The sequence below is a fragment of the Castor canadensis genome, chromosome 14, assembly GCF_047511655.1.
Source record: "Castor canadensis chromosome 14, mCasCan1.hap1v2, whole genome shotgun sequence".
Classification (NCBI taxonomy): domain Eukaryota; kingdom Metazoa; phylum Chordata; class Mammalia; order Rodentia; family Castoridae; genus Castor; species Castor canadensis.
In genome coordinates, this window is record NC_133399.1 from 39,632,167 (window position 1) to 39,655,236 (window position 23,070).

At 55.9% G+C, this 23,070-nt stretch overlaps 2 protein-coding genes across 2 annotated transcripts; one reads left to right on the forward strand and one right to left on the reverse strand.

Annotated features, from left to right (window-relative positions):
* Positions 1 to 233: 233 nt before the first annotated feature.
* Positions 234 to 1,265, forward strand: Timm13 (translocase of inner mitochondrial membrane 13). Its single transcript, XM_020170752.2, has 3 exons — positions 234 to 446; positions 522 to 590; positions 779 to 1,265. The coding sequence occupies exons 1-3, from the start codon at positions 327 to 329 to the stop codon at positions 875 to 877; spliced, it is 288 nt and encodes a 95-aa protein (XP_020026341.1). The 5' UTR covers positions 234 to 326; the 3' UTR covers positions 878 to 1,265.
* An 18-nt stretch (positions 1,266 to 1,283) lies between these two features.
* Positions 1,284 to 23,050, reverse strand: Tmprss9 (transmembrane serine protease 9). Its single transcript, XM_020170751.2, has 18 exons — positions 22,893 to 23,050; positions 21,399 to 21,526; positions 19,727 to 19,794; positions 19,414 to 19,589; positions 18,005 to 18,046; positions 16,570 to 16,683; positions 13,885 to 14,056; positions 12,823 to 13,091; positions 11,178 to 11,314; positions 10,415 to 10,733; positions 8,320 to 8,491; positions 7,705 to 7,976; positions 6,878 to 7,014; positions 4,707 to 5,097; positions 2,821 to 2,992; positions 2,276 to 2,541; positions 2,062 to 2,198; positions 1,284 to 1,828 (listed from the first exon to the last, which is right to left on the reverse strand). The coding sequence occupies exons 1-18, from the start codon at positions 23,032 to 23,034 to the stop codon at positions 1,667 to 1,669; spliced, it is 3,276 nt and encodes a 1,091-aa protein (XP_020026340.2). The 5' UTR covers positions 23,035 to 23,050; the 3' UTR covers positions 1,284 to 1,666.
* Between the last annotated feature and the right edge of the window lie 20 nt (positions 23,051 to 23,070).

Sequence of the window (23,070 nt, forward strand, 5' to 3'; positions counted from 1 at the left end):
CCCGTGTCACGTGACGCCAGCTCGTGCGCACGCGCAGCGGTACAATTATGGCGGGGCTTGGATGCGAAGTGACCCAGCTTCTCTTCGAGCCCCAAGTCACGATAGCAAAACTGGTTTCTGCTCGTGCAGACTTGTGGGAGTTGTAGTCTGAACTCCACTTCCCATGGTGCCCCGGATGGCTTGGCTCCTGGCACGACTGCGGGACGGTGCGTAAGACCTTGTGGGAATTGTAGTTCAAACTCCTTTTCCCATGGTTCCCCAAACGGCCTGGCTTCCGGCGGCTGTGGATCAGCGCGTGTGGCCGCGGCCCTGTTGACTGAAGAGCCATGGAGAGCGGCTTCGGTTCCGATTTCGGGGGCTCCGGCAGCGGGAAGCTGGACCCGGGGCTCATCATGGAGCAGGTGAAGGTGCAGATCGCCGTGGCCAACGCGCAGGAGCTGCTGCAGGTAAGGGACACGCCGAGCACGGGGGTACCGTGGGGTGAGGGGAGGTCGAAGCTGAGGCTTCGCTTCTGCCCACAGAGGATGACTGATAAGTGTTTCCGGAAGTGCATCGGAAAGCCGGGGGGCTCCCTGGACAACTCGGAGCAGGTGAGGCCGGGTCAGGGGGCCGGGGCCGTAGGGGCTTGGCTGCGCTGGGAAGTGTCTGCGCCTGCGTGGGCTGACGTTAGGAAGTCTTGCGCTCGCGTATTCTTGGCTAGGGCGGTGAGCAGCTGGGGTGGGTGGTCTCCGGGGTGCCAGGGGTCTAATTGAGCCGTGCTTCCCCATCCCGTCCCCAGAAGTGCATTGCCATGTGCATGGACCGCTACATGGACGCCTGGAACACCGTGTCTCGCGCCTACAACTCGCGGCTGCAGCGGGAACGAGCCAACATGTGACCAGGAGCCACGAAGACACTAGCCTGGGGGTCGCCCCATGGGCCACCCCATCCCCTGTTTTCGTCTTCATAAATGCGTTTCGTGAGGCGGAGCCAGCAAGTGCATACTGCCTGCTCGTGGTCTCTGATGTCGGGGGGACGCGTGTGGGGACAGTGGGACTGTGTCCACCACCAGCAAGTGCAACCCGGGTCACAAAGACCCTGTGCCTTCTCAAAGCCCGGCGGCGCCTCCTGCGAGCCTCGCAGTCTGCAGCTAGTCCCCTGGTGTATCCAGGCCAGCTTCAAGCTTTGGGCTTGTGGAGAGAACCCTTGTTGGCACCTGGGGGTGGGGGGATGGGTCAGGCCCCACCGCGACCACCTGGTGGACCAATAAATTGTTGACGAAGGGCGGAGAGACCCCTGTGCATCTTCCCTCCTGGGTAGGTGTCTCTAGGAGACGCGGTGTGCCCCTGGGTTCCCTGCTTAGAGTTTGTCAGCGTCCACCTTTCCCCGTTGGTGCCTCTGGGCTGGTGGGAATGTGCTGCTGATCACAGCAGGGAGCCGACAGCACCCCTGCTCTCGGGGGACACCCCCTCCTTCCCTTGGCGACTGCCTCCCCTTCTTGCATTCCTGGAGGTCTGTGCTGTGACACGCAGCCGCGGAGCCAGGAAGCTAAGGGGAGGGACTGCGTTTATTGGAACAGAACACCAAGCGCAGCCCGTGCCCACCACCCGCACTCGCGCCTGGATCAAGCCCTGCGCCGCTGCTTCCTGTGATCTTCATGTCTCCAGTCCTGGGCGGGCATGCGTGGTCATTCCTGGATGTTCTGCCCTATCCAACCTCGCACGGCGGCCACTCGAGTGTAGACCCCTGGGAAGTGGGGCCGGCCGCAGCCGTAGCCCCAGCTGGTGACCCCAGTGAGCACCCACCGCCCAGAGGGCTCCCTGCAAGCCAGGGGTCCTCCGGCGTCACCCTGAGAGAAGAGAAGAAGGAGCGCTCAGCAGCCAGCACCGCCCTCCGGTAGCCCTTGGGCCAAGAGAGGACCCTCCACCTCGGGCACTCCCTAGATCACTGGCTACACAGGGTGACCCTGCTGCAGCCTGTACTCTGCCCGCCCCGTCTTGTCCCCAGGACCCTGGAGTGGGACGTGCGGAGTGAGAGCCAGGTTGTCGGTGCCCTAAGTACCGGTGCCGGCGCGGCGCTCACCGAGCAGCTGTCCACGCCGCCCTGCGGGAAGCCGGCGCACAGCATGCGGCTGCTGATCTGCACCGGGTAGAAGCGGCGGCAGGTCTGCTCGCTCAGGAGGCGTACGGCCGCCTTCTGCAGCTGGCGCGCCATGGACCCTGCGGGCGGCGAGAGGGCCGGGTGGGTGGGGACTCGTTCGTGGCCGGACACCCCGCCCGCGCGCGCCGGCGCCTACCTCCTTCGCGCACCGAGCCCCAGCCGGTGATGACGCAGCGCGCGCCGTCGGGGGGCCGCGGTGCGGGGCCCGGCAGGCAGATGGGCCGCACCAGGCGGCTGCGGCGCACCGGGCCCGCCAGCTCGAGCAGCGCCACGTCGTAGTCGAGCGTGTAGAGGTTGTAGAACGGGTGCTTGTAGATGCGCGCCACGCGCTCCAGCTGGCCCTCCGCGCCGCTCAGGAACGGCGTGCCCAAGAACGCCGCCCACTGCTTCGGGTCCCCGTAGCTGCGGGGCGCGGGGCACAGCGTCGGCCCGGCCCCGTCCCGCCGTGTCCCCTCCCCTGTCCCCTTCCTCTACGGGGAGGGGCGCCCGCGCCTGGAACGCGGGACCCCGATTCCCTTGTTGGTGCTCTGAAGGGGACTCTGGTGGCGGGGAGGGTTCCCGCTCCGCCCGCCCGCCCCGACGGCGCAGCTGCGCACCCAGCGTGGAGTCCCCCAAAGGAGCGCCCCCGGGGGAGGGGGCTGCGCGCTGGGTGGAGCCGAGGGCGACGGGCACGGGACTCACACGTCGAAGCAGTGCGCCGCCGACAGCAGCCACCTCTCGGCCACCAGCACCGCCCCGCAGCGATGCTCGCGGCGCCGCAGCCACAGGCTCACCTGCCACGGCCACTCGCCGCGCCCCGCCGCGCTGCCGCCCACGATCCTGGTCAGCGCCGAGGCCGGCGCCAGGCCGCAGTCTGCGGGGAGGGGCGCGGTGGGCGTGGGCTGGGCCTCCGCAGCCCCCAGTGGGGAACCCGCCTCAGGAAAACCCAGCACCGAGGACGCCCGCCTGTCGCTCTGCCCCACAAACCAGTCTTCTCCCGCTTCTCGCTTTTGTTTGGTTTTGGGTTTTGTTGTGGTTTTGGTTTTGTGAGGCTTTTTTGGATTGTTTTGATGTAAAGCCAAGGCTGGCCTTGAACCCCTGGTTCTCCTGCCTCAGCGTCCTGAACCCAGCTAGTTTGTGGTTTTGTTGTTTTTCTTTTTGGCTGGAGAGTGAACCTAGGGGCCATACTCTCAGTCCTCAGGAGCTGGGATTCCCCCCATCCCCCACCCTACCCCAAGGCCTTTGCCCATACTGTGTCCTGTGGCACCAGGCACCCTGCCTGGGCTCTTACCACGGTCCTTTGTAACCCAGCTTCCTCCCCTATGCCATGACCTCCCCAGCCCCTTCGGAGTCACCTCCCCCAATAATGCACCAACCACAAAGTGTACCCCCAGAATACAGCTGTGGGAGGAATTGAGAGTGGTTTAAGGGGGCACATTGGGGACCACCATTACCACTCATGGTGGCCACACTGGCACTCAGGTGATTATTCAAGAAGAGCACTTTCCCCTTGCCAGCCCCCCTTCCCCATCTGTCCTTCCCACCACCCTTCTGGCCTTCCCAGCTTCTGGGTTTGGGACATGCCCTTCTGTCCTGGCTTCAGCAAATACAGAGGTATCCAAAAAAAGAAGGGGCTCAGGGGCAGGTCTGGGACACTGGTTGTGGAGAGTCCCTCCAGACAAGACCTTGCCCTATAGAGGCCTGGGGACAGGGTAGCCACCCTGAGCTGAGTACCATCATAGCAGGCTTCCCTGCCTCTTTGGGGCCTCTAGCTAAGAGTTCCCAGGCCTTAAGCAATTGTCAAGTCAAAGCCAGCTCAGGCTGAGGACAGACATAGGGAAGGACTCCTGGAGTGCCTGAGCAACTGCCTGGGGTTCAGGAGAACACAGACGAATCCGTCTCTCAGCTACACTACTTTCTACATCACAGAACTCTGCTGTCCAAAGTCACATACACTTGAATGAAATGCCTCCCTTTGCCTGGGGGCGAGAGGCAGAGAGGTCTCAGATCCCATTCCAGGTGCCTGGCTTCTGATAAAGAGACTGTCTGCATGGCTCTGCCTGGTGGCTCACGTCTATAATCTCAGCTACCCAGGAGGCAGAGATCGTGGTTTGAGGCTATCCTAGGCAAAAGTTATTAAGCCCCCCATGTCAACAAACAAACTGGTGTGGTGGCACACACCTGTCATCCTATCTATAAGGAAGGCGCAGATGGGACGACCAAGGTCCAGACAGGACAAAAAGAGACCCTATCTGAAATTAACAAAAAGGGATGGAGGCTTGTGCAAGGCCCTGAGTTCAAGCCCCAGGATCACCAAAAAGTAAAGAGAGATTAGGACCTAGACACACACAGAGGGACAGCTGCGTGAGGACACAGGGAGAAGATGCTACCTGCAAGCCAAGGAGGGGATTCCATGAGGAACCAGCCCTGTGACACCTTGACCTTGGACTGGCAGCCTCCAGCGCTGTGCAACAATAAATGTGTGTTGTTCATTGTGATTGTGCTTCGTCAGTGGCGCTTGTTATGGCAGCCCAAGCAGAATAACGGGACCCAGCCACCTGCCCGTGCCACTCTAGGTCTTATGATACCTGGTGGCTGGGAGTGCGTGGTGGTTTCTGGGGCAACCACAGGTGGCGTCTGTCCCCGAGCAGGGGTGCTCCTGGTGGATGCTGTTGTGTCTGGAGGGCAGACGGTCGCCTTGCTGGTGGCCTCAGGGGTGGTAGGTCTGCTGGTGGTGACCCCAGGGACAGTGAGGTTGGCTGTTGCTCTGGGAAGGTGGCTGGTAGTGGTGGCCGAGGTGGGAGGCATGGGGAGGGGGCCCAAGGACATGGTCTCCAGGATCCAGCCCTTCAGCCTGGTGATGCGTGCGTACACACCAGGCTTCCTCGCCTGGGCACAGCCGATGCCCCAGCTCACGATGCCCGCCAAATAGAAGACGCCAGGGCTCTCCTCACAGGCCAGGGGGCCCCCGGAGTCTCCCTAAAAGAGAAGAGCCAGCCAGGTGCTCTTTCTGCAGAGCACAACCACCAGAGAAGCAAGGTGGCTCCTCTCAGAGACATTGGAGACCCATCGTCACCCCCCAGCCTGGCTGTGTGACCTCATGCTGGTCACTCTCCTTTCTGAACCTCCATCCTTGTTTTTTGAGCCACTCCACCAGCCTTTTTTTTGTGATGGGTTTTTTCAAGATAGGGTCTCACAAACTGTTTGCCCAGGTTGGCTTTGAACCACCATCCTCCTGATCTCTGCCTCCTGAGTAGCTGGGATTACAGGTGTGAGCCACCGTCACCCCGCCTTCTTGCTTTTATTTTGGAGAAGTTAAAAAAATGCAGAAAACAGTTACAGGTATTCCCAATCCCTTGGATTAACCATAGCTCGCTGTCACAATCTTTGTCATACACTTCGTAGGCAAATTGTGGATTTCAGAAGTTACAGAGAAAGTTTGGGCCCCATAACAGCACATGGTTTCCAAAGATGGCCACCGGTATCTCCATCCCATGTGTCCTGATTAAAGGACGCCTGACTCTCCTCCCACTGGGTCTGTGTCTTTCCCCTTGAGCCTAGCAGAGCACTGTAACTGTCCCCACCAGCTGAAGGAGGACAAAGTCAGGGTGCAAGGATGCCACCTGTGACGGCCAGCGTGCAGCCAGTGGTGAACAGTCAATCTAGCAGGAGCAAGGCCCTGGGCTCACTCCCGGTGCCACAAAAATAAAAATGAAAAGATCATTTTATTTATTTACTGCTTATCTTTGGGATGTTTTGTTACACAGCCATAGGGAGGACAGACACAGCCCCATCTCCATCCTGGCCTCCCCCCACTGTGTGCTCACATTTATTTGTATTTTAAGAGAATATAAGCCAGGCATGGTGGCTCACACCTGTAATACCAGCTACTGCGGAGGCAGAGATCAGGAGGATCAAGGTTCAAGGCCAGACTGGGCAAAAAGTCAGTGAGACCCCATCTCAGTCAGTAAAAGCTGGGCTCAGTGGCGTACACCTGTTATCTTAACTGTGGGAAGCTTAAATAGGGAGGATCGAGGTCTAGCCAGCCCTGACATAAAAGCAGACTTTATTCAAAAGACACCCCAAGTTAAAAGGGCAGGAGGTGTGGCTCACGTGGCAGAGCACCTGCCTAACGTGTGAGGCCCTGGATTTAATCTCCAGCACCAGCCCCCCCCAAATATATATAAAAATATAATTATATTTTAAATATATTGTAAAATATATAATAAAAATATATAATATATATTATAAAGTATATAATAAAGATTTTTTTAAATTTTATATAAATATGTTCCATTAACATTTTGCAAGTTGCTTTAATCATTCAACCTTGTTTTTGAGACAACTATTACAAGTTGGCCCTTTATCTGTAGAATAAATTAAATAATAGATAGAAGTATCACTTATTAGCCCATAATTATTATTAGATATAAAGATAAATAGAATGAATCAATAGAAAACAGGACTCCACACAAATCCCTGTTCTCACAACAGTTCTAAAAGCTTGGTGTTGCTATGATCAGAATCTGAGGCCCAGAGAGGTTGACTGACTTGCCCGGGGTAACCCCGCAGCTGGGACGTGACTGAGCCAGGATTTGGACCTGGGAATCTGGTGTGAGGAGCCAGGCTGGCTAGGTTCCCATTTCAGATACTGGACACATTTCCATCCCTGCTGGGGTCGGAAGCCAGGGCCTCGCACAGGCTAGGCCAGTGCTCACCATGCCTGGTCCTTGTCCTCCCAGGCCCCCTGTCCGCTCACCTGGCAGGAGTCCACTCTGCCTTCCAGGAAGCCAGCACAGAGCATGCGGTCAGTGAGGGAGAAGTTGTACAGCGCGCTGCAGGTCATCTGGTCTATGATGCCCACGGATGCCTTCTGCAGGACATCTGGCTTGGTGGCTGCCAGAAGGAGAATCCAAAATGCCACCTAGCAAGTGAGGCAGGCAGGTCCCAGGCACCAGCGTGAGGCCATTCTGGGGTTCAGAGGAGGCATGGGCTTGCGGTGGGGGTGGAAGCCTCTCTGAATGGCACAGCACAGGATCAGTAATTTTTTTTTTTCCAGACCTTGGGATGGAACCCAGGGCCTTGTCCATGCTAGTCAAGCGCTCACCACTGAGCCGCACCTAACCCTTGGATTTTGACATAGGGTCTTGTAATGTAGCCCAGTCTGACCTTGAACCTGTGACCTTCCTGCCTCGGCTGCCTGAGTGCTGGGATTACAGAACCACCACCATTCCCAGTTCATAAAGAGAGTAAATATTTTCAACTTTATAGGCCAGGTGATCTCTGTCCTGGCTATTTAATTAGGCCATTGTAGTGAGTAAGCAGGTGTGGAAAGTCTGTTAGTGGATGTGAAGGGGCCGTGTGCCAATAAAGCTTTATTTATACAAACAGGTGAGGGGCCACATGTGTTATAATGTGAAGTGAGTGGCTCCTGGGCAGGGAACCAAAGGCAAAAATGACTGGGCACAGAGGTCCCTGTGCAGTCCAGCCAACATAGGGTCCAGGTAAGGGAGGCCGACCCCCCCACCCCCACCCCCAGGCCCTGAAGGATAAAGCCACTGACTGGCCCCCAATCCCCCTGCTCACCGTTCCCTTCCTGCATGTTACCCCAGCCTGAGATCACGCACTTCCTGCCCACAGGGAACTTCTGGATGGCCAGGGGGAGGCAGATGGGCTGGATGTACTTGTCGAAGACCAGAGGCCTGGCCAGCTCCAGCAGGGCCACATCGAAGTCCAGGATGGTGGGGTTGTAACGGGGATGCAGCACAACCCTCCGCACCCCAAGCTTCACGGGGCGCCCACCGACACCCAGCAGGGACACGGTGCCCAGGTGGGCCTGCACCTGCTCTGCCTTTGTGCTGTGGGGACAGGACCTCAGGCACAACGCCCACCACCGCCCGCCTTCCCAGGGAACAGGAGAAGGTCCCCAGGGGGAAGCCATGGGCTGCGTGTGTTGTTGTAACTTGTGACTGGCGAATGTCACAGATCCAAGTCTCCCAGGTGCCCAGCAAGGGAAGGAGTCCTCCTCCCTCCCCAGGCGAGCCCCTATGTGTCCTCCAAGGCTAGGGACAGTCCCATGTCCTCTACCATCAGACACCCAGGTCAGGAGCACCTGGGCCTGCTCTCAACAATGGGCGCCTTCTGAATACATGAGGGTCTCCGGGGAGGGGCGGTGGGGCCCAGGCAGCCTGGGGTGCTTACTGGTTGAAGCAATGGGCAGCAGACAGCAGCCAGCGGTCAGCCACCACGGTGGCTCCACAGAAGTGCCTGGAACCTTCCTTCAGGCTGGCCTGCCAGGGTACCTCCCCTGACACAGCCCCGAACCCACCCACAATCCGGGTGGGCTTCTCCATCGCGGGCCTGGCCCCGCACTCTGCCAGAGACAAGACAGAGACCTGGAGGTCTTTGCCTGTTGGGAGCACGAGCATCCAGGGCCCTGAGGTGGTCTTGGGACAGCAGACTGCAGCCCCCCCGCCCCCCCCCCCCCCCCCCCGCTCCAGGGTCCCCATTCCACAGATAAGCAATGGAGGCTTTGGGCATCTTGCTGGAGGTCACGCAGCAGAGGGTGACACAGCTGGGAGGGTGTGAGGTGACAAGGTGATCAGGAAATTACAAGGTCCCAGCAGCTGACACACACGGGCCAGCCTCACGGGCTGTGCGAGGAGGGGTCCATGCGCCCACAAGAGGAGAGCCAGGCCCCTTGTGGTTTGGGGCCACAGTGGGGTGCAGGGACCGTGGGCCTGCACAACCAGGAAGAGGCAGACGGGGAATGCTGGGAGCAGGAGCCCTTAGCCAAAGCTCTGCCCCGGTGGTGAGCTGAAGATGACTGTCCTCTCCGCTCAGGATGGGGGTTGGGCTGGAGTGTGGTTTGTGATGGGGGCCTGCCTAGCACGTATGAGGCCCTGACGCCGAACTCCAGTACTGCTAAAAAAAAAAGCATGGGGTGTTTCGGGGTGCTCCGTCCTCCCTGAGCATCTGCCACAGCAAGATGGCTGCAGATTTTGGAGAACAAAGCTTTCAGTGAGGACCATCACTGGAGTCCACTCCACAGGTCACATGTGACCTAACGTGCCAGAGAAGCCAAGACACTCCCCAAATCTCGTGTACAGGAGTAAAACTCACAGCAGTCAAGACCACAAACAGCCCGAGCATCCATGTGCACATGGATGGACACACAGTGAGGTCCAGCCACTCACTGGAATATTACTCAGCCAGGAAGGGGATGAGGCTCTGACACGGGCCACAGTGTGGAGGGACCCTGAGGACACGGTGCTCAGTGGGAGAGGCAGACACACAAGGCCCCACTGCGTGTGGCTCCATTGATAGGACACGTCCAGTACAGGAGAGTCCACAGACAAGAAGGGGACTCCTGTAGGTCAGGGGCTGGGGAGGTGACAGGTCACTGAAATCCCAGGGATGGGCCTTCATTTTGGATGATGGAATGTTCTGGAATTTGAGGTGGTGGCTACACAAGACTGTGGATGTGTTAAAGGCCTAGAGTAAATTACATATCAATAAAACTTGCAAAAAACCTCAGCAGTCATTGTGCCCGGCAGGAGAGCTGGGTGACAAGCTGAAGAAGCCATTGCTGAGAATGGGCGAGGTGAGGCTGGGCCGCCATGTGGACAATACCCTGGAGCCTCCCTGATGTCCCAGCACCGTCCTTCTGCCATGAGTGACCCGGAGAGAATAGAAACTTCTCAGGCAAGGAGAAGATGGCAAGGAGAACCGAGCTCCGTGACTCCACCTAAAATCCCAGCACTTGGGAGGCTGGGGCAAGAGGACTGAAAGTTCGAGGCCAGCCTGTGCTACATGGCCCAACCCTGTCTCAAAAAATAGACGAGTCCGGAGGTGGAAAGGAAGGAAATGGGGTTGCCTACAAAAATACAAGAGACTCTCCTGGTGTCTTCCTTGTCTCAAAAAAAATGGACAAACAAACCTGGCATTGTGGTGCGTGCCTGCAATCCTAGCTACTCAGGAGGCAGAGATCAGGAGGCTCAAAGTTGGAGGCCAGCTTGGGCAAATAGTTTGAGAGATCCTATCTTAAAAAACCCATCACAAAATAGGACTGGTGGAGTGGCTCAAGTGGTCAAGTGCCTGCCCAGCAAGTGTGAGGCCCTGAGTTCAAACCCCAATACTGAAAAAAAAAAAAAAGTCTATCTGAAGAATGGCCAAGGACTCAAAGCCTCCACCCACTCATGGCAGACATCAGCAATCAGTCACGTCTCTTCCCAGGGAGCACTTTGAAAGGACAGCAGGGGTCACTTGGGCCCTGCACGCTGTGCCTGGCAAGTACCTTGGGGCTTAGCAGCAGTGACAGCATCAAAGGCGACAGTGCTGGGGGCCGGGGTGGATTTGGTGGGGGTGTTGGCCATTGGGCTCTTGGGGCTGCTGATCCAGGCCGTGCTAGGGGTGGTAGGGACGGACGCTGCTGTGGGAGTCACAGGCAGGCTGGCCACGCTGATCACCTCCAGGATCCAGTCCCGCAGCCTGGTGATGCGAGCGTAGACCCCCGGACGCCGCACTTCTGCACAGCCAACGCCCCAGCTCACGACGCCAGCCAGAAAGTACCTGCCCGAAGGCTCCTCGCACACCAGGGGGCCTCCTGAGTCACCCTAGAAAATAGAGGGACGTTCTCAGGATGGCAGGGTCCCCCAGCAGGGCCAGTCCAGAAGCCAGAGCTGGATGGGACAAGGAGCTCTGCACCAGCACCCTGAGGTGAGACCTCTCTCCAGACGAGCTCTCGGAGCAAGGGTGGCGAGGGCGTGGTGGCTCACGCCTGTAATCCCAGCTACTCAGGAGGCAGAGACAGGAGGACCATGATCCAAAGCCAGTCGAGCAAAAATGCAAGACCCTGCCTAAAAAATAAACTAAAAGCAAAAAGTCTGGGGGTCGGGTTGTCAGCTGGAAACACGGTCAGCTTCCATCACAGCTCAGTCCCAACTATTCTACGAGAACCCAGATGGGTCAGTCAGTGGGTGAGCTGCTGGGCACCTGGACAAACTTGTGTCGCTTTGAGTTTTTTTCCGGGGCGACAGGGCAGAAATCTGGGGGCTCACCTGGCAGGAGTCCACCTTCCCATCCAAATAACCAGCACACACCATCCTGTCGGTGAGCGAGTGGCCGTACAGACTGGCACACAGGGCCTGGTCCAGCAGCTCTACAGTGGCTTTTTGCAGCACTTCCGGCTTGATCACTGCCCCAACAGGGAGAGAAAAGCAGGGTGAGAGTGTCGGTGCCTTAGGAGCCACTCTGAACCAGGAGGCCCTTCAAGCCTCAGCTTCCCTATCTGCAAGTGGGGCTGCTGAGAGCACTCAGCTCGGGAACTAGAAAAAGGGAAACACGCTGCAGATGTCACCCCAATAACGCTCTCCACCTGGACAGCTAAAAGGCAGCAAACTTAACCCTCCAAGACTGGGCGCAGTCAACACCTCCTAGAATTGGACTGTCGGGATCAATAGTTTTAAGTTCGTCCGCATGAAATAAAGTGTAAAGCCCAGTTTCTCTGTCACACTGGCCACATCGCAAATGCTCACTGGCCATCTGTGGACCCCACAGCTGCAGGACATCACTGTTGTCTAGAAAGTTCTGCCGGCTGGTCTAAACATCCTAAAACCGTGCTGTACAATACAGCAGCCACTGGCCGAGGGTGCCGTTTCGATGCACGTTTAAATGCGTTCAAATGAAATAAAACAGGGGCCTTGCTTCCTGCCGGAATACACGCTGTGCATGGGAAGGACTCTAATGGGTTTTTTTGGTTGTTTTGTTTTGTTTTCCGGTCATACTGGGGTTTGAACCACTCTGCCAGCCCTTTCTCCTTTAGTTATTTTTCAGGTAAGGTCTTGAGATGTTGCCCAAGGCTGGCCTCAAACTGTGATCCTCCTACCTCTGCCTCCCAAGTGACTGGGATTACAGGAATGAGCCACTATGCCTGGGTGTAATAAATGTGGCTCTGGAGTGTTCCCCACAGGCCTAAGCGTTACAGGCTCGGAGGCCTAAGTTCCCAGCTTGGCGCTATTGAGAGGTGGGGCCTCTAGGAGGCGTGGCTAAAGGGGAGGAGTTTAGGCCACTGGGGCGTGTCCTCCTCCCTTTTGCGCCCTGGCTGGTTTTGCTCCTCGTCCCTGGCTCAAAGCAATGGGGCTGACCAATCGCAGGGCAGAGCTTCCAAAACCGGGCCAAGCCAACCCTTCCTCTCTCAAAGTTGGCCAACTCAGGTGTTTTGTCGCCGCAGAGGATGCAGAGTGACACCACAGAGAGGAGGGGGTCCAGGATGAGCTCAGCGTCAGGGAGCGAAGATTCATCACTGCCCATACACGCCTGCAACAATCCCATGAGCAGGCAGGCGTGGTGGCGCACAGCTTTAATCCCGGCTACTTGGGAGGTGGAGATTGGGGAGGTTTCCGTTCCAGGCCAGCCTGGGCACAAAAGCTAAGTGAGACCCCAACTCAACCAGCAGCCTGGCATGGTGTGAGTGCCTGTACTTCCCACCTATGCAGGGCCCGCGGGTAGGAGAACTGTGGTCACGCAAGGCCTGCCCCGGGCAAAATCTTCAGACCCTGTTAGAGAAATAACTGAAGCAAACAGGGGGTGGGGGCGCGGCTCGAGGGGCGGAGCGCAAGGCCCCGAGTTCAAACCCCGGCGCCGGCGGCCGGCGTTCCGCGTCCCCGGCCCCCGGGCCCCCGCCACCGTGGGGCGGCCGCTCACAGAAGTCCTCCCTGAGGTGGCCCCAGCCCGAGATGAGGCACTTCTTGCCGGGCGGGAAGCGGTGCGTGGCGGCCGGGAGGCAGGCGGGCTGGATGCGGCGGCCGAGGGGCAGCGGGCGGCCGAGCCGCAGCACGGCCACGTCGAAGTCCGCGGTGTCCGCGTCGTACCGCGGGTGCCTGGTGATCTGCTCCACGCGCGCGCGCACGGCCTCGGGGCCGCGGAGCTGCGTGCTGCCCGCCGCGGCCACCCACGCGCCCGGGGCCTGGAGCCTGCGGGGCAAAGCGGGGCTCAGACGCGGGCGCCGCACCCGGCCGGGCTCCGCGGGCCCAGCGGCCTCCCTCCCTCCCTCCCTCGCCCGCGCGGGCCGCGCCCCCGGGCTGCTGCTCCTGCAGGATTTTTTTCTTTTCTTTTTTTTTTTTTTTTTTTTGCGGGGCCGGGGTTGCACCGAGGCAACCGACCCCCCCCACCCCCATCTGCAATGCGACATTTAAAAACAGCCAAAATGCGCAAGATACACGCCATGAACGAGATCGCAGCAAACTGTCGTTAGCCATCAGGGAGAGGAAAATCAAGCGACAGTGAGGTTCCTCTTCACCCACACGGAGTGTGCGCCACCCTCACACTGGAGTATTAGTCAGCCACGAACAGGACGAGGCTCTGACACACACCACAACACGGACGGACCCCGAGGACACGGCGCTCAGTGAGAGAAGTGGACACACACAAGCCCCCAGCCTGTGACTCCATTGATAGGACACGGCCAGGACAGGACCCAGGGACAGGAAGTGGACTCGTGGGCCAGGGGCTGGGGAGGGGACAGGAGTTGGTGTTTGGGGAACAGAGCTTCAGTGTGAGGAGGTGGAAGGTTCTATAAGTGCACAGTGGGGACGGTGGCACAGCCATGTGAGTGCTCAGTGCCACTTAAACACAGTTTAAATGGACAAATTGGTGGGGGGGGTGTCGCCGTAATTTTAAACGAGCAATTTAAAAGAAAGCAAATGCGTTCAGACTTAATGAGAAGCCAGGCAGGAAGGGGGAGGAGGGGTGGCAGCCCAGGCTTACTCGTTGAAGCAGTGGGCGGCTGACACGAGCCACCTGGCACCAATGACCGTGGCCCCGCAGAAGTGCTCCCCGTTCTCCCGCAGGCTGACCTGCCAGGGGAGCTCCCCCGGGGCCGCCTCCACGCCACCCACGATCCTGCCCGCTGTGCTCCAGGCTGGCCGCAGCCCGCAGTCTGCAAGACACAAGGTCACTGTCCAGGACTCCGGGGACACAGGGCCCTGCCCACCTCAGCCCCTCATCTACAGCCCTCAGGTTCAAGGGTGTCCTCCTTTCAGCCACTGGGGTCAAATGCCCAAGGTCACACGCACCAGGACCTGAGTGTCAAGGTCATGGGCCTTCACCGCTCTGTCCTACTGCTGGTGACCAAGGGCCAGGTGACAGACACTTCTGGACCATGCCAACTCATAAACTGGGGCCTGACTGCCCTGTGTGGCTGGCGGCCTGGCAGACATCTCCCTCCCCTTCCTCCCTCACTGTCCACTCCAAGGTCCCCAACACTTCAGCCAGTGTTGTGGGGTGGTAAGGGGTTGACTCAGGAGGCTGAGAGGGCTGGGATGCAGCTTGGTGGTACAGCGCTTGCCTAGAATGCGTGAGGCCCTAGGTTCGATCCCAGCACCAAAAAGGAAAAGACAAAAACAACAAAAAACAAAAAACCTCTCCCCTAAATGTAATATGATGTCCTGCTTTGGATTCTAGACCGGAAATAAGATGATCGTGGAAAAGCTGGGGAAATCCTAATAAAGTCTGTGTTTAAAAAAAAAAAAAGGAGGCTGAGATTATTCAAACCCTGCATGGTGCAGGAAAGGTCAGCCCTGGCCTGGCTCCTCAGGACACTGCTCCTGAGCCCTGGGAACATGTGGTTCACAAGTGGTTTTGTCACCTGGGGCTGAGGCCACACCAGAGAGTTAAAGCCAACATGGGGGACCTTTATTTGGAGCTAGGGTCTTTTTTTTGGTTTTTTTTTTTTTTTTTTTTGTGATACTGGGGTTTGAACTCAGGGCCTACACCCTGACCTACTCCACCAACCTTTTTTTGTGATTTTTTTTTTTTTCAAGATTGGGTCTCACGAGCTGTTTGCCCGTGGCTGGCTTCGAACCACAATCCTGTTCTCTGTCTCCTGAGTAGCTGAGATTACAGGCGTGAGCCACTGGTGCCTGACATAGGGTCGTTTAAGATGGAACACGTTAAATGTAGGTATTTTGAGTTGGCCGGGCCCTAATCCGATGTGACTGTCCTTGTATAAAAGGGGACCTGACACCTGTGACATGGAGACAGAGGTGGGGCTGTACGTCTGAAAGCCAAGAGCTCTCAGGGGATGGGTCTGGACTGCATTCTCCCTCCTGGACCAGAAGGAGCTGTGACCTTGACCTTCGTCGTCTTCCAGAACTGAGAACGGTAGATTGCTACCATTTGAGGCACAAGGGTCTGTGGTGTTCTGGGACCACGCCCTAGCCAACAGAGTCACTGAAACCAGCTACGTGGGAGCCTCATGCCTGTGTGTGACCAACCCCAACAGAGACTTGGGACACCAAGGCCCAGGTGGCATCCCTGACTGACACCGTGTCCTGTGTGTGGCCACACGTCATTGCAGGAATAATTAGGGCTGTCCACACAGTCTGTCCGCCTCTCTCCCCAGGACTCTGCTCAGCGCCTTTTTTATTGCTAGTGTGAGAAGCTGTCACAGCTTTCCTGGGATCTTTGAGTCCTAGGGTTTCTCCGTGTAGCCAGTATTGGACTACTGTGCCTGGAAACTGTTGATTCATTTTACACAGACAACTAGGACTGGAAATGTGGTGCCTGCTTGTAATCTCAGCCACTTGGGAGGCAGAGATCGAGAGATTCATGGTTCAAGGACAGCCTGGGCAAATAAGGTCTCATTTCAACAGCTAAGCTGGCATAAAGGTGCCTGCCTATCATCCCAGCTACATGGGCAGCACTGCAGGAGTACCATGGTCCAACCTGGCTCCAGGCAGAGAAGCACGAGACTCTGGCTCAAAAATAAATAAAGCAAAAAGGCTGGAGTATGTCTCAATAGAGCGCCTGCCTTGCAAGCACAAGGCCCCAAGTCCAAACCCCTGTACTGTCAAAAAAAGTGGGGGTGGGGGGAGAGGAAAAGAAAGCTGAAAATTGCAATGTTTTCTCGTCCTTTCAGAGCTTAAACTCCTGTTCTTACCTTATTTCATGGGCTGAAATTGCTAGAAAAATGTTGGCTACTCTTTTTGTATGTGTGTGTGGTTCTGAGGATTGAACTTGGGGCCCCTTTCTGCCACTCGAACCACATCCTCAGTCCTGTAGCTTTCAGTTGTTTTTCAGGTAGGTTCTCATGCTTCTGCTTCTACACTGTGATCCTCCTACTTCCATCTCCTGAGTAGCTGGGATTACATGGGTGTGTCACCCCACCTCCCCCTGCTGACCACTCTTACGGCATTTTTTCCGGACCCTCTTGCTCAGGTCCATTGGACCGCTCTTTGCTACTGATGTATTTTCTGGACTTACCCCAGGACTGTCCACCTCACACACCTGTGTTGCTGCTAGGGAATCTGCCCACACCAGGGCCACCCCCCACCTTCTCCTCAGTAAATGCTAGGCTCAGGTGATGAGCCAGTGAGCAGGGCCACTGAGACCCTGGGGTAGGGGTGGGGGGGCAGGACACAGCCGGAGCCCAGGCCAGACAGGCCGACTGACCACAGTGTGCCTCGTCAGATCCATCGGAGCAATCTGCTCTGTCGTCACACTCAGGGTTCACCTTGGTCACACACTGGCTGTTCTGGCAGGAGAAGGTGTTCCCTGAACAGTGGCCTGAGGACACAGCAGAGCCAGATTTTCACTTGGGTGACCCTCTGACGTCGGGGGTCTACAAGTCCCCCCTAAAAGCACACCAACGCTGTTTTCTGAGCACACGTCCCATGAACCAGAAACCGACACGAATCTCCCATCCCCCCTCACCCTGCTCCCTCGTCTGGGGCAAATTCAAGGCTTGAGTTTCCCATGGCCATGCTTGGCGACCTTGCAAATAAATTCTTCTGCAAAATATGTTGTGATTGGCAAAAGCTGTGCAGCGGGCAGAAAGAACCTGGTGCATAACAAAAGGATTCAAATTGCTCATCCCCCCCCCCCCGCTCTGGTGCGCCCCCGTGTGGCCAAGTGTGGCATGGCATTCCTTCTTCCAGGAACCGTGAGTAACAATCTGGCTATTTAATGGTGTGATTCACGAGCCTCACTGGAAGTCAATTCTCCTTCCAGTGCCTTGTGTTTTAAGTTCACACGTGGGCAGAGAAGCCCATATTCAGTCCAGTTATGCTCAATGAGAACCCCAGGGAGGAAGTGTGAGCTGGATCTCCCCTGTACTCAAGGCCTCCGTTTTCTTGTGAGCTGCACCTGCTCTGCTCATTGCACATAAAGCCCAGGTGGATCTGTGATTGCAGCAGTTCCTGAGGCTGCCACTGGCTATTGAGGAGAGGGCAGCCCACAGATCACAGTGTACCCAGCCTCCACCCTCTCCATGACACGAGCTCCCCAGTTCTCACAGCCACAAATGTCCCCCAGCATGGCCCAGGGTCCCTTGGGGGGCCAGGATTGCTCCAGCTAAGGAGCACTGACTTAAAACTAAATGTCTACACCTGTGGAGTCAATTACCTGCAAGGACAGAGTATCAAAAGTAATGACATTTCTGACATACATTCTTTTCTCTTTTCTAAACTGCTATTTTATTCTTTTTTTTTTTGTGACACTTGCTAGGCAGGTGCTTTTATTGCTTGAGCCACTCCACCAGCAGTCCCCCCTGTCACCTTTTTTTTGAAACCAGGTCTCACTCTGTGGTCCAGGCTGGCCTGGAACTCGCCATCCTCCTGCCTCAGCCTTCTGAGTGCAGGAATTACAGGCGTGCACCACCACACCTGGCTGATTTTGTTGTTCTTTTGTTTATTGTGTATAATTGTACACCGGGCTTCGCTGTGGTGTTTCATGCGTACTTTGTACTTTGATCAGATTCAGCCTCTCTCTTGCTCTCTCTTCTCTCAATAAATAACAGACCAGTAACGAAAGCCCTTCATCTACTTGGTAGGAGTTGTAGGAATCCTGTACCAAGCCCAGGGAGCCCATGCCACAGCAAAAAACCTACCTGATTTGAAGTCCCTTCCGGTCACTGGTCCCCTGAGGCTTCCTAAAACAAGGCAGAGAAGGCAGGAGCTCAGCTAAGCGAGGAGACAGCTGTCCAAAACCATGTGACTGCAGGGGACAGCGAGGCAACGCACAGGGCCACCAAAATTCTAGTCACAGGAAACTTGGTCCTCAGCCTTGGGCCACATGCCAGCCACTCAACAGCCACATGTGACCAGCGAGCACTCGAGGAACATTCTTCTTCATTACCCCACCCGGGAAAGTTCTGGAGATGGCATTGCAGTGACGTCAGTAAGACCTCAACCCATCCCCAGCGCTGGGAGGGAGGAGCACCACAGTCAGGTCAGCAAAGTCAAGGTCAAAGTCAGGGTGACCAGTCTTTAACCAGACAGTTTCCAATTGTGAGCATAGAGAACACACCCTCTGTTTGTTGTTGTCTTTTTGAGGCAAAGTATCAAAATGTGGCCCAGGCTGGCCTTGAACTCCTGATCCTCCTGCCTCAGCATCCCTCCTGCTGGGATTACAGGTGTGGACCACTACTCCTGCCTCTCCTTTTATTTCTGCAGTAGAAGGTGGCTGACTATGGCTGTGGGCCAAACCTGGCCCTCCACTTGTTTTTGTCAATAAAGTTTTATTGGTACACAGCCAAGCCCAGTCTTTTCCATAGTTACTCCTTCTCACAGGAGATCTGTTCCCTGACACGCCAAGGCCCTGGGCTCGATCTCTGGCACACAAAAAAGTAGCGTAATTATGATTTACTTTCATAAAATTGCCAGCATCACAACTCTTGTTTTGGAGACAAAGCACTTCAGGTTTTGTTTTCTTGTTTTAAGAGACAGGATCTTATTATGTTGCCTCGGTTGGCCACAAACTCTTGGGCTCAAGTGACCTTTCTGCCTCAGCCTCCCAAGTACTGGGAGTATAGGCGTGTGGCACCACATCTGGCTTAAATACAGGCACTACTCAATACCTCAGTGGTTGATCTGATAACCAAATGGCTACTGAGTGACTAAAGGAAGGGTAGCACACACAGTGTGGACACGCTGGGAAAAGAGATGATTCATGAATTGTTAATCTCTGGAATTCTCATTTAACCTTTTGGGACCACAGTTCACCAAGGGTGACTAAAACCATAGAAAGTGGATCTGTGGATGGGTGGGGACTAGTGTGCTGCAACAGCAGAGTTGAGGAGTCATCACAGAACTCCCAGTGTATCACAAAGATGAAAATATTTACACCCCAGCCCCTTACGGAAAGAGGTGGGTGACCCCTGGTCACTGCTACGAGGTTGAAGCAATGTGGGTGTGTTTTCTTTCCCCAGGAGGGGGTGATGGTTAAAAATGTGACACTCATGCACATTGCAGTGGCTCCCCTCCACCGACAGTCCCTCGGGCTCCACCTCCCACTCACCCATGAGCTCAGCAGACACGATGGTGCCGTAGGCAGCCAGGGGGACACCATGCTGGCCCAGCCTTGCCCGGATGCCCTGCTGCAGGAGGTTCTCCTCCAAGTCCAGGCTCAGTGGCCAGAGGGCTCGAAGCAGGAAGTGCAGCCGGAAACGCACAAGGACACTGGAGTTGCCGTCCCTATAGGTACGACCAGAGGGCCGTGGGGAAGAAGGGGGGTTCGTCTTTGTGGGAATCTTCCAGAATCTTCTAGAACCTTCCAGAATCTTCTGGTTCCTACCAAGCTTCATTTACCCAAATGAAGGCCCCCAACTCACCTGTAACTAAGCACTGTACAGCCCACACAGCTGGCTTCTAACTCCGTCTTCTGGAAGCTGCTCACAAACTGAAACAACAGTGGCAAGTGCTGAAACCCGAGCATGGGCGTCCCTGCGCCGGGGGCTGCAGCGTGCGAGGGACCTGGACTGGGAGAGGTTCTATGGGAAACACTGCTGTCTAAAACTTGGGAAATGAGGCAGTGGCTCACGCCTGTAATCCCAGCTTCTCAGGAGACAGAGATCAGGAGGATCAGAGTTCAGAGCCAGCCTGGGCAGATAGGTCATGAGACCCTAGCTCGAAAACACTCATCATAAAAAAAAGGGCTGGTGGAGTGGCTCAAGGTGTAGAGTGCCTGCCTAACAAGTGTGAGACCCTGAGTTCAGACCCCAGCACCCCCACCCCCACCAAAATTTTTTTTAAAAACTCAGAAAATGCCCCCACTTCATAGAGCCGTGAAGGGGGCAGGAGAGGGGCATTTTGAATCTATTTGTATAATGTATTACTGCGTCACAAGATGGGTGAACGAGCACCCTGCGCTTGGAAATGACTTGGCTAGAAACAGGCCACTTCTGGGGCCCTGTGTCTCAAGATCTCGTGATTTTCCTGTTCTGGACTCTTCTTGTCAATGGAGTCACCAGACACATGGCCACGCATGAGGACTCTACAACCCCTAAGTCAATGGAGCCACACGCTGTGTGCTTGTGTGTCCTCAAGGTCCCTTCACACTGCAGCGTGGGGCAGAGCCTCCTTCCTTTTCCTGGCTGTGTGGTGCTCCACGTGAGAAGGGGCCGTGTGTGTCCATCCATCCGTGGATAGACTTTTGGGTTATTTGCACTTTTTGCCTATGACAAATCACGCTGCTATGAACATGCATGTGCAATTTTTTGGGGGGGAGATTTTTGGTTTTCTTTGGCAGTACTGGGGTTTGAATTCAGGGCTTCCAAGCTTGCTAGGCAGGTGCTTTACCTCTTGAGTCATGCTGCCAGCCCTTTTTGCTTTGTTTTTTAGATAGGTCTTGTGTTTGTTGTCTGCGGCTGTCCTCAGACCACGATCCTCCACCTGGGCCTCCCTCATAGCTGGGGTGACAGGCATGTACCAGCATGCCTGGCTTGTTGATTGAGATGGGGGAGTCTCATTAACTTTTTGGCCTGGGCTGCCTTTAAACCACAATCCTCCTGACCTCTGCTTGGGATTAGAGGTGTGCACCACCAGGCCTGTCCTTCACGTGGGACTTTTGGTTTTTGTGGTGCTGGGGACGGAACGCAGGCCGTGTGCACACTGTTCCACTGAGCTACACCCCTGCCCATAGCAATGCTCTGTGTGGACGTATGTGCCCATTTCTCTTGGGTGTGAACCCAGGTGTGGAACTCTGGGCCTTACAGTGACTGTTGAGCCACCACCCCCTTTTCCACAGTGGCCCTCCCATTTTACACACACATCTGCTTTGTGTGACGGTCTCATGTCTCCACTAGAATAAAACTGGAAACCTCTAAAGGTGGCCTTAAGTCCTGCCTGTGTCAACCTCCACCAGTCCCACTCTCCCTGTGAGCAGGCCCTGTCACCCCAGCCTCCTCCTGTCCATTCGCAGCCCGGCCCCCTGCCCTAGCTCTACTGTGTGGTGGCCTCCACTGGGGCCTCCCTGCCTCCTCCCCTCCAGCCTCAGCTCCTCACCAGCACTTGCAGCGCGGCTGTGAGCGCACGGTGATAGTCGGAGGTGGCTCTCTGCAGGGCACTACTGTAACCCACGCCCCGCACCTCTGCGCTGTGCTCCACACACAGGTCCTGTGCCGAGAGGAAGGCTGCGGGGAGACCAGGGGTGAGACAGCCCCAACTGCGGGGTCCCCAGCCCTCCCTCCCCAAAACCCCAGGATGGCACAAGGCCGGTAAGGACTGAGTGACCCCAGATGTCCCCAATGTCCTGCTCATGGGCCAAAGACAGAACGACTGAGAGGTGCTCAGAGACTGGGACCAAGTCCCCACCTGTGCATGCATGGAAAGCCACACGCCTCAGGCCAAATTTCCCTGCACGGGCCACCACTGCCACGAGGGGGCGACCGTCACACGTGTCAGATGCCCAGAGGTTCCATAAACAAAAATTTTCAAAATTAACCATAGTTGAGGCAAAACCGCGAAGGACTGCCATCTTGCTATTTTGTCATGAGGACAATTTCCCCCAAATTGCCACTTATATCATCGTCTCCTAGAAGAAAGGTTTTGATTTTTGCCGTGCTGGGGATGGAACCCAGGGCCTCATGCAGGCTACACAAGCACTCTGTCAGTGAGCCATACCTTACCTCCTTCCCTTTTAGAAAATTCCTTCTTCCCTCCCTCCCTTCCTCCCTTCCTTCACTGGGTCTCTCTCTATGTAGCCCAGGCTGGCCTTGAACTCAATCCTCCTGCTTCAGCATACAGAGGGCTGGGATTACAGCAGTGCACCACCATGCTCAGCTCCTCCTCTTTTTCCCCTTTATTCATAGGTGCATACAATGTTTGGGTCATTTCTCCCTCCTCCTCCTTTTTTTAAACTTAGGTCTCTTGTAGATCTTTCTGTTTGAGAGGACCGTCCTTGGTTGATGTTCGTGTCTGCAGATGCTTCACCAGTCTGCATGTTTTACCTTAAATAATGTGAATGTGGAACTGATATCAAAAAGATAGCAGGGCTGGGGGAGTGGCTCAAGTGTTAGCGCACCTGCCTAGAAAGCATGAGGTCCTGAGTTCAAACCCAAGTACTGTCAAAAAACAGTAAGCAAGTGAAGTTTGAGTATTTGTGGATTGCAGTGATGAAAATTAAGGTTGTTGTTCTTTTTTTAAAATGTTTTTTGGTCTTTTTCAAGTTTCTCAAGATTTAAAACAAATTCATTTTACCATCTCTGTTTTTGTCCATTTCACCCCAGCTGTAAAAAATTCCTTGGTGGGGCGTTCAGTGTGGAAGCCTGACATGCTCAGAATCTCACCCCCTGCCCCTGTGCACCCCAAGAGTGTAACTCCTGGCCCCAGGCACCCAGCTTTGTCATCTCGCAGCTTTGGTGGCCTTAAGGGTCGGCCTTCATTTCTACACTCAGCCTTTTCATCTGGAGTGATTGTAGAGACACCACTGAGCCACTTCTGGGTCCTTTGTGTGAGTTGCCTGGTTCTGTGAATCCTGCCAATCCCACAGCCGCCTACCCAAAAGGACCCCCAGGGAGAGGATGACCACACTGGTGACCACCACTGCAATGACAGCCACTCGACAGCACCCAGAGTCCGGGGCAGCGACTTCCTTGGTTGCCCTTGGCACGAGCTGCAAGTCTGCCGCGGTGGCCTCCATGGCGCAGAGACACAAGGACAGCAATCTAGAAGGCAG

Bases quoted from the DNA above. Each gene is read 5' to 3' on its own strand.
- Timm13 (XM_020170752.2), top strand. From the start codon at position 327: ATGGAGAGCGGCTTCGGTTCCGATTTCGGGGGCTCCGGCAGCGGGAAG. The intron at 447-521 runs GTAAGGGACACG...TTCTGCCCACAG, and splicing joins ACGCGCAGGAGCTGCTGCAG to AGGATGACTGATAAGTGTTT. The intron at 591-778 runs GTGAGGCCGGGT...TCCCGTCCCCAG, and splicing joins CCCTGGACAACTCGGAGCAG to AAGTGCATTGCCATGTGCAT.
- Tmprss9 (XM_020170751.2), bottom strand. From the start codon at position 23,034: ATGGAGGCCACCGCGGCAGACTTGCAGCTCGTGCCAAGGGCAACCAAG. The intron at 19,590-19,726 runs GTGAGTTGGGGG...TCGTACCTATAG, and splicing joins TGTACAGTGCTTAGTTACAG to GGACGGCAACTCCAGTGTCC. The intron at 2,993-4,706 runs GTATCATAAGAC...CCCTCCCCGCAG, and splicing joins CACGCACTCCCAGCCACCAG to ACTGCGGCCTGGCGCCGGCC.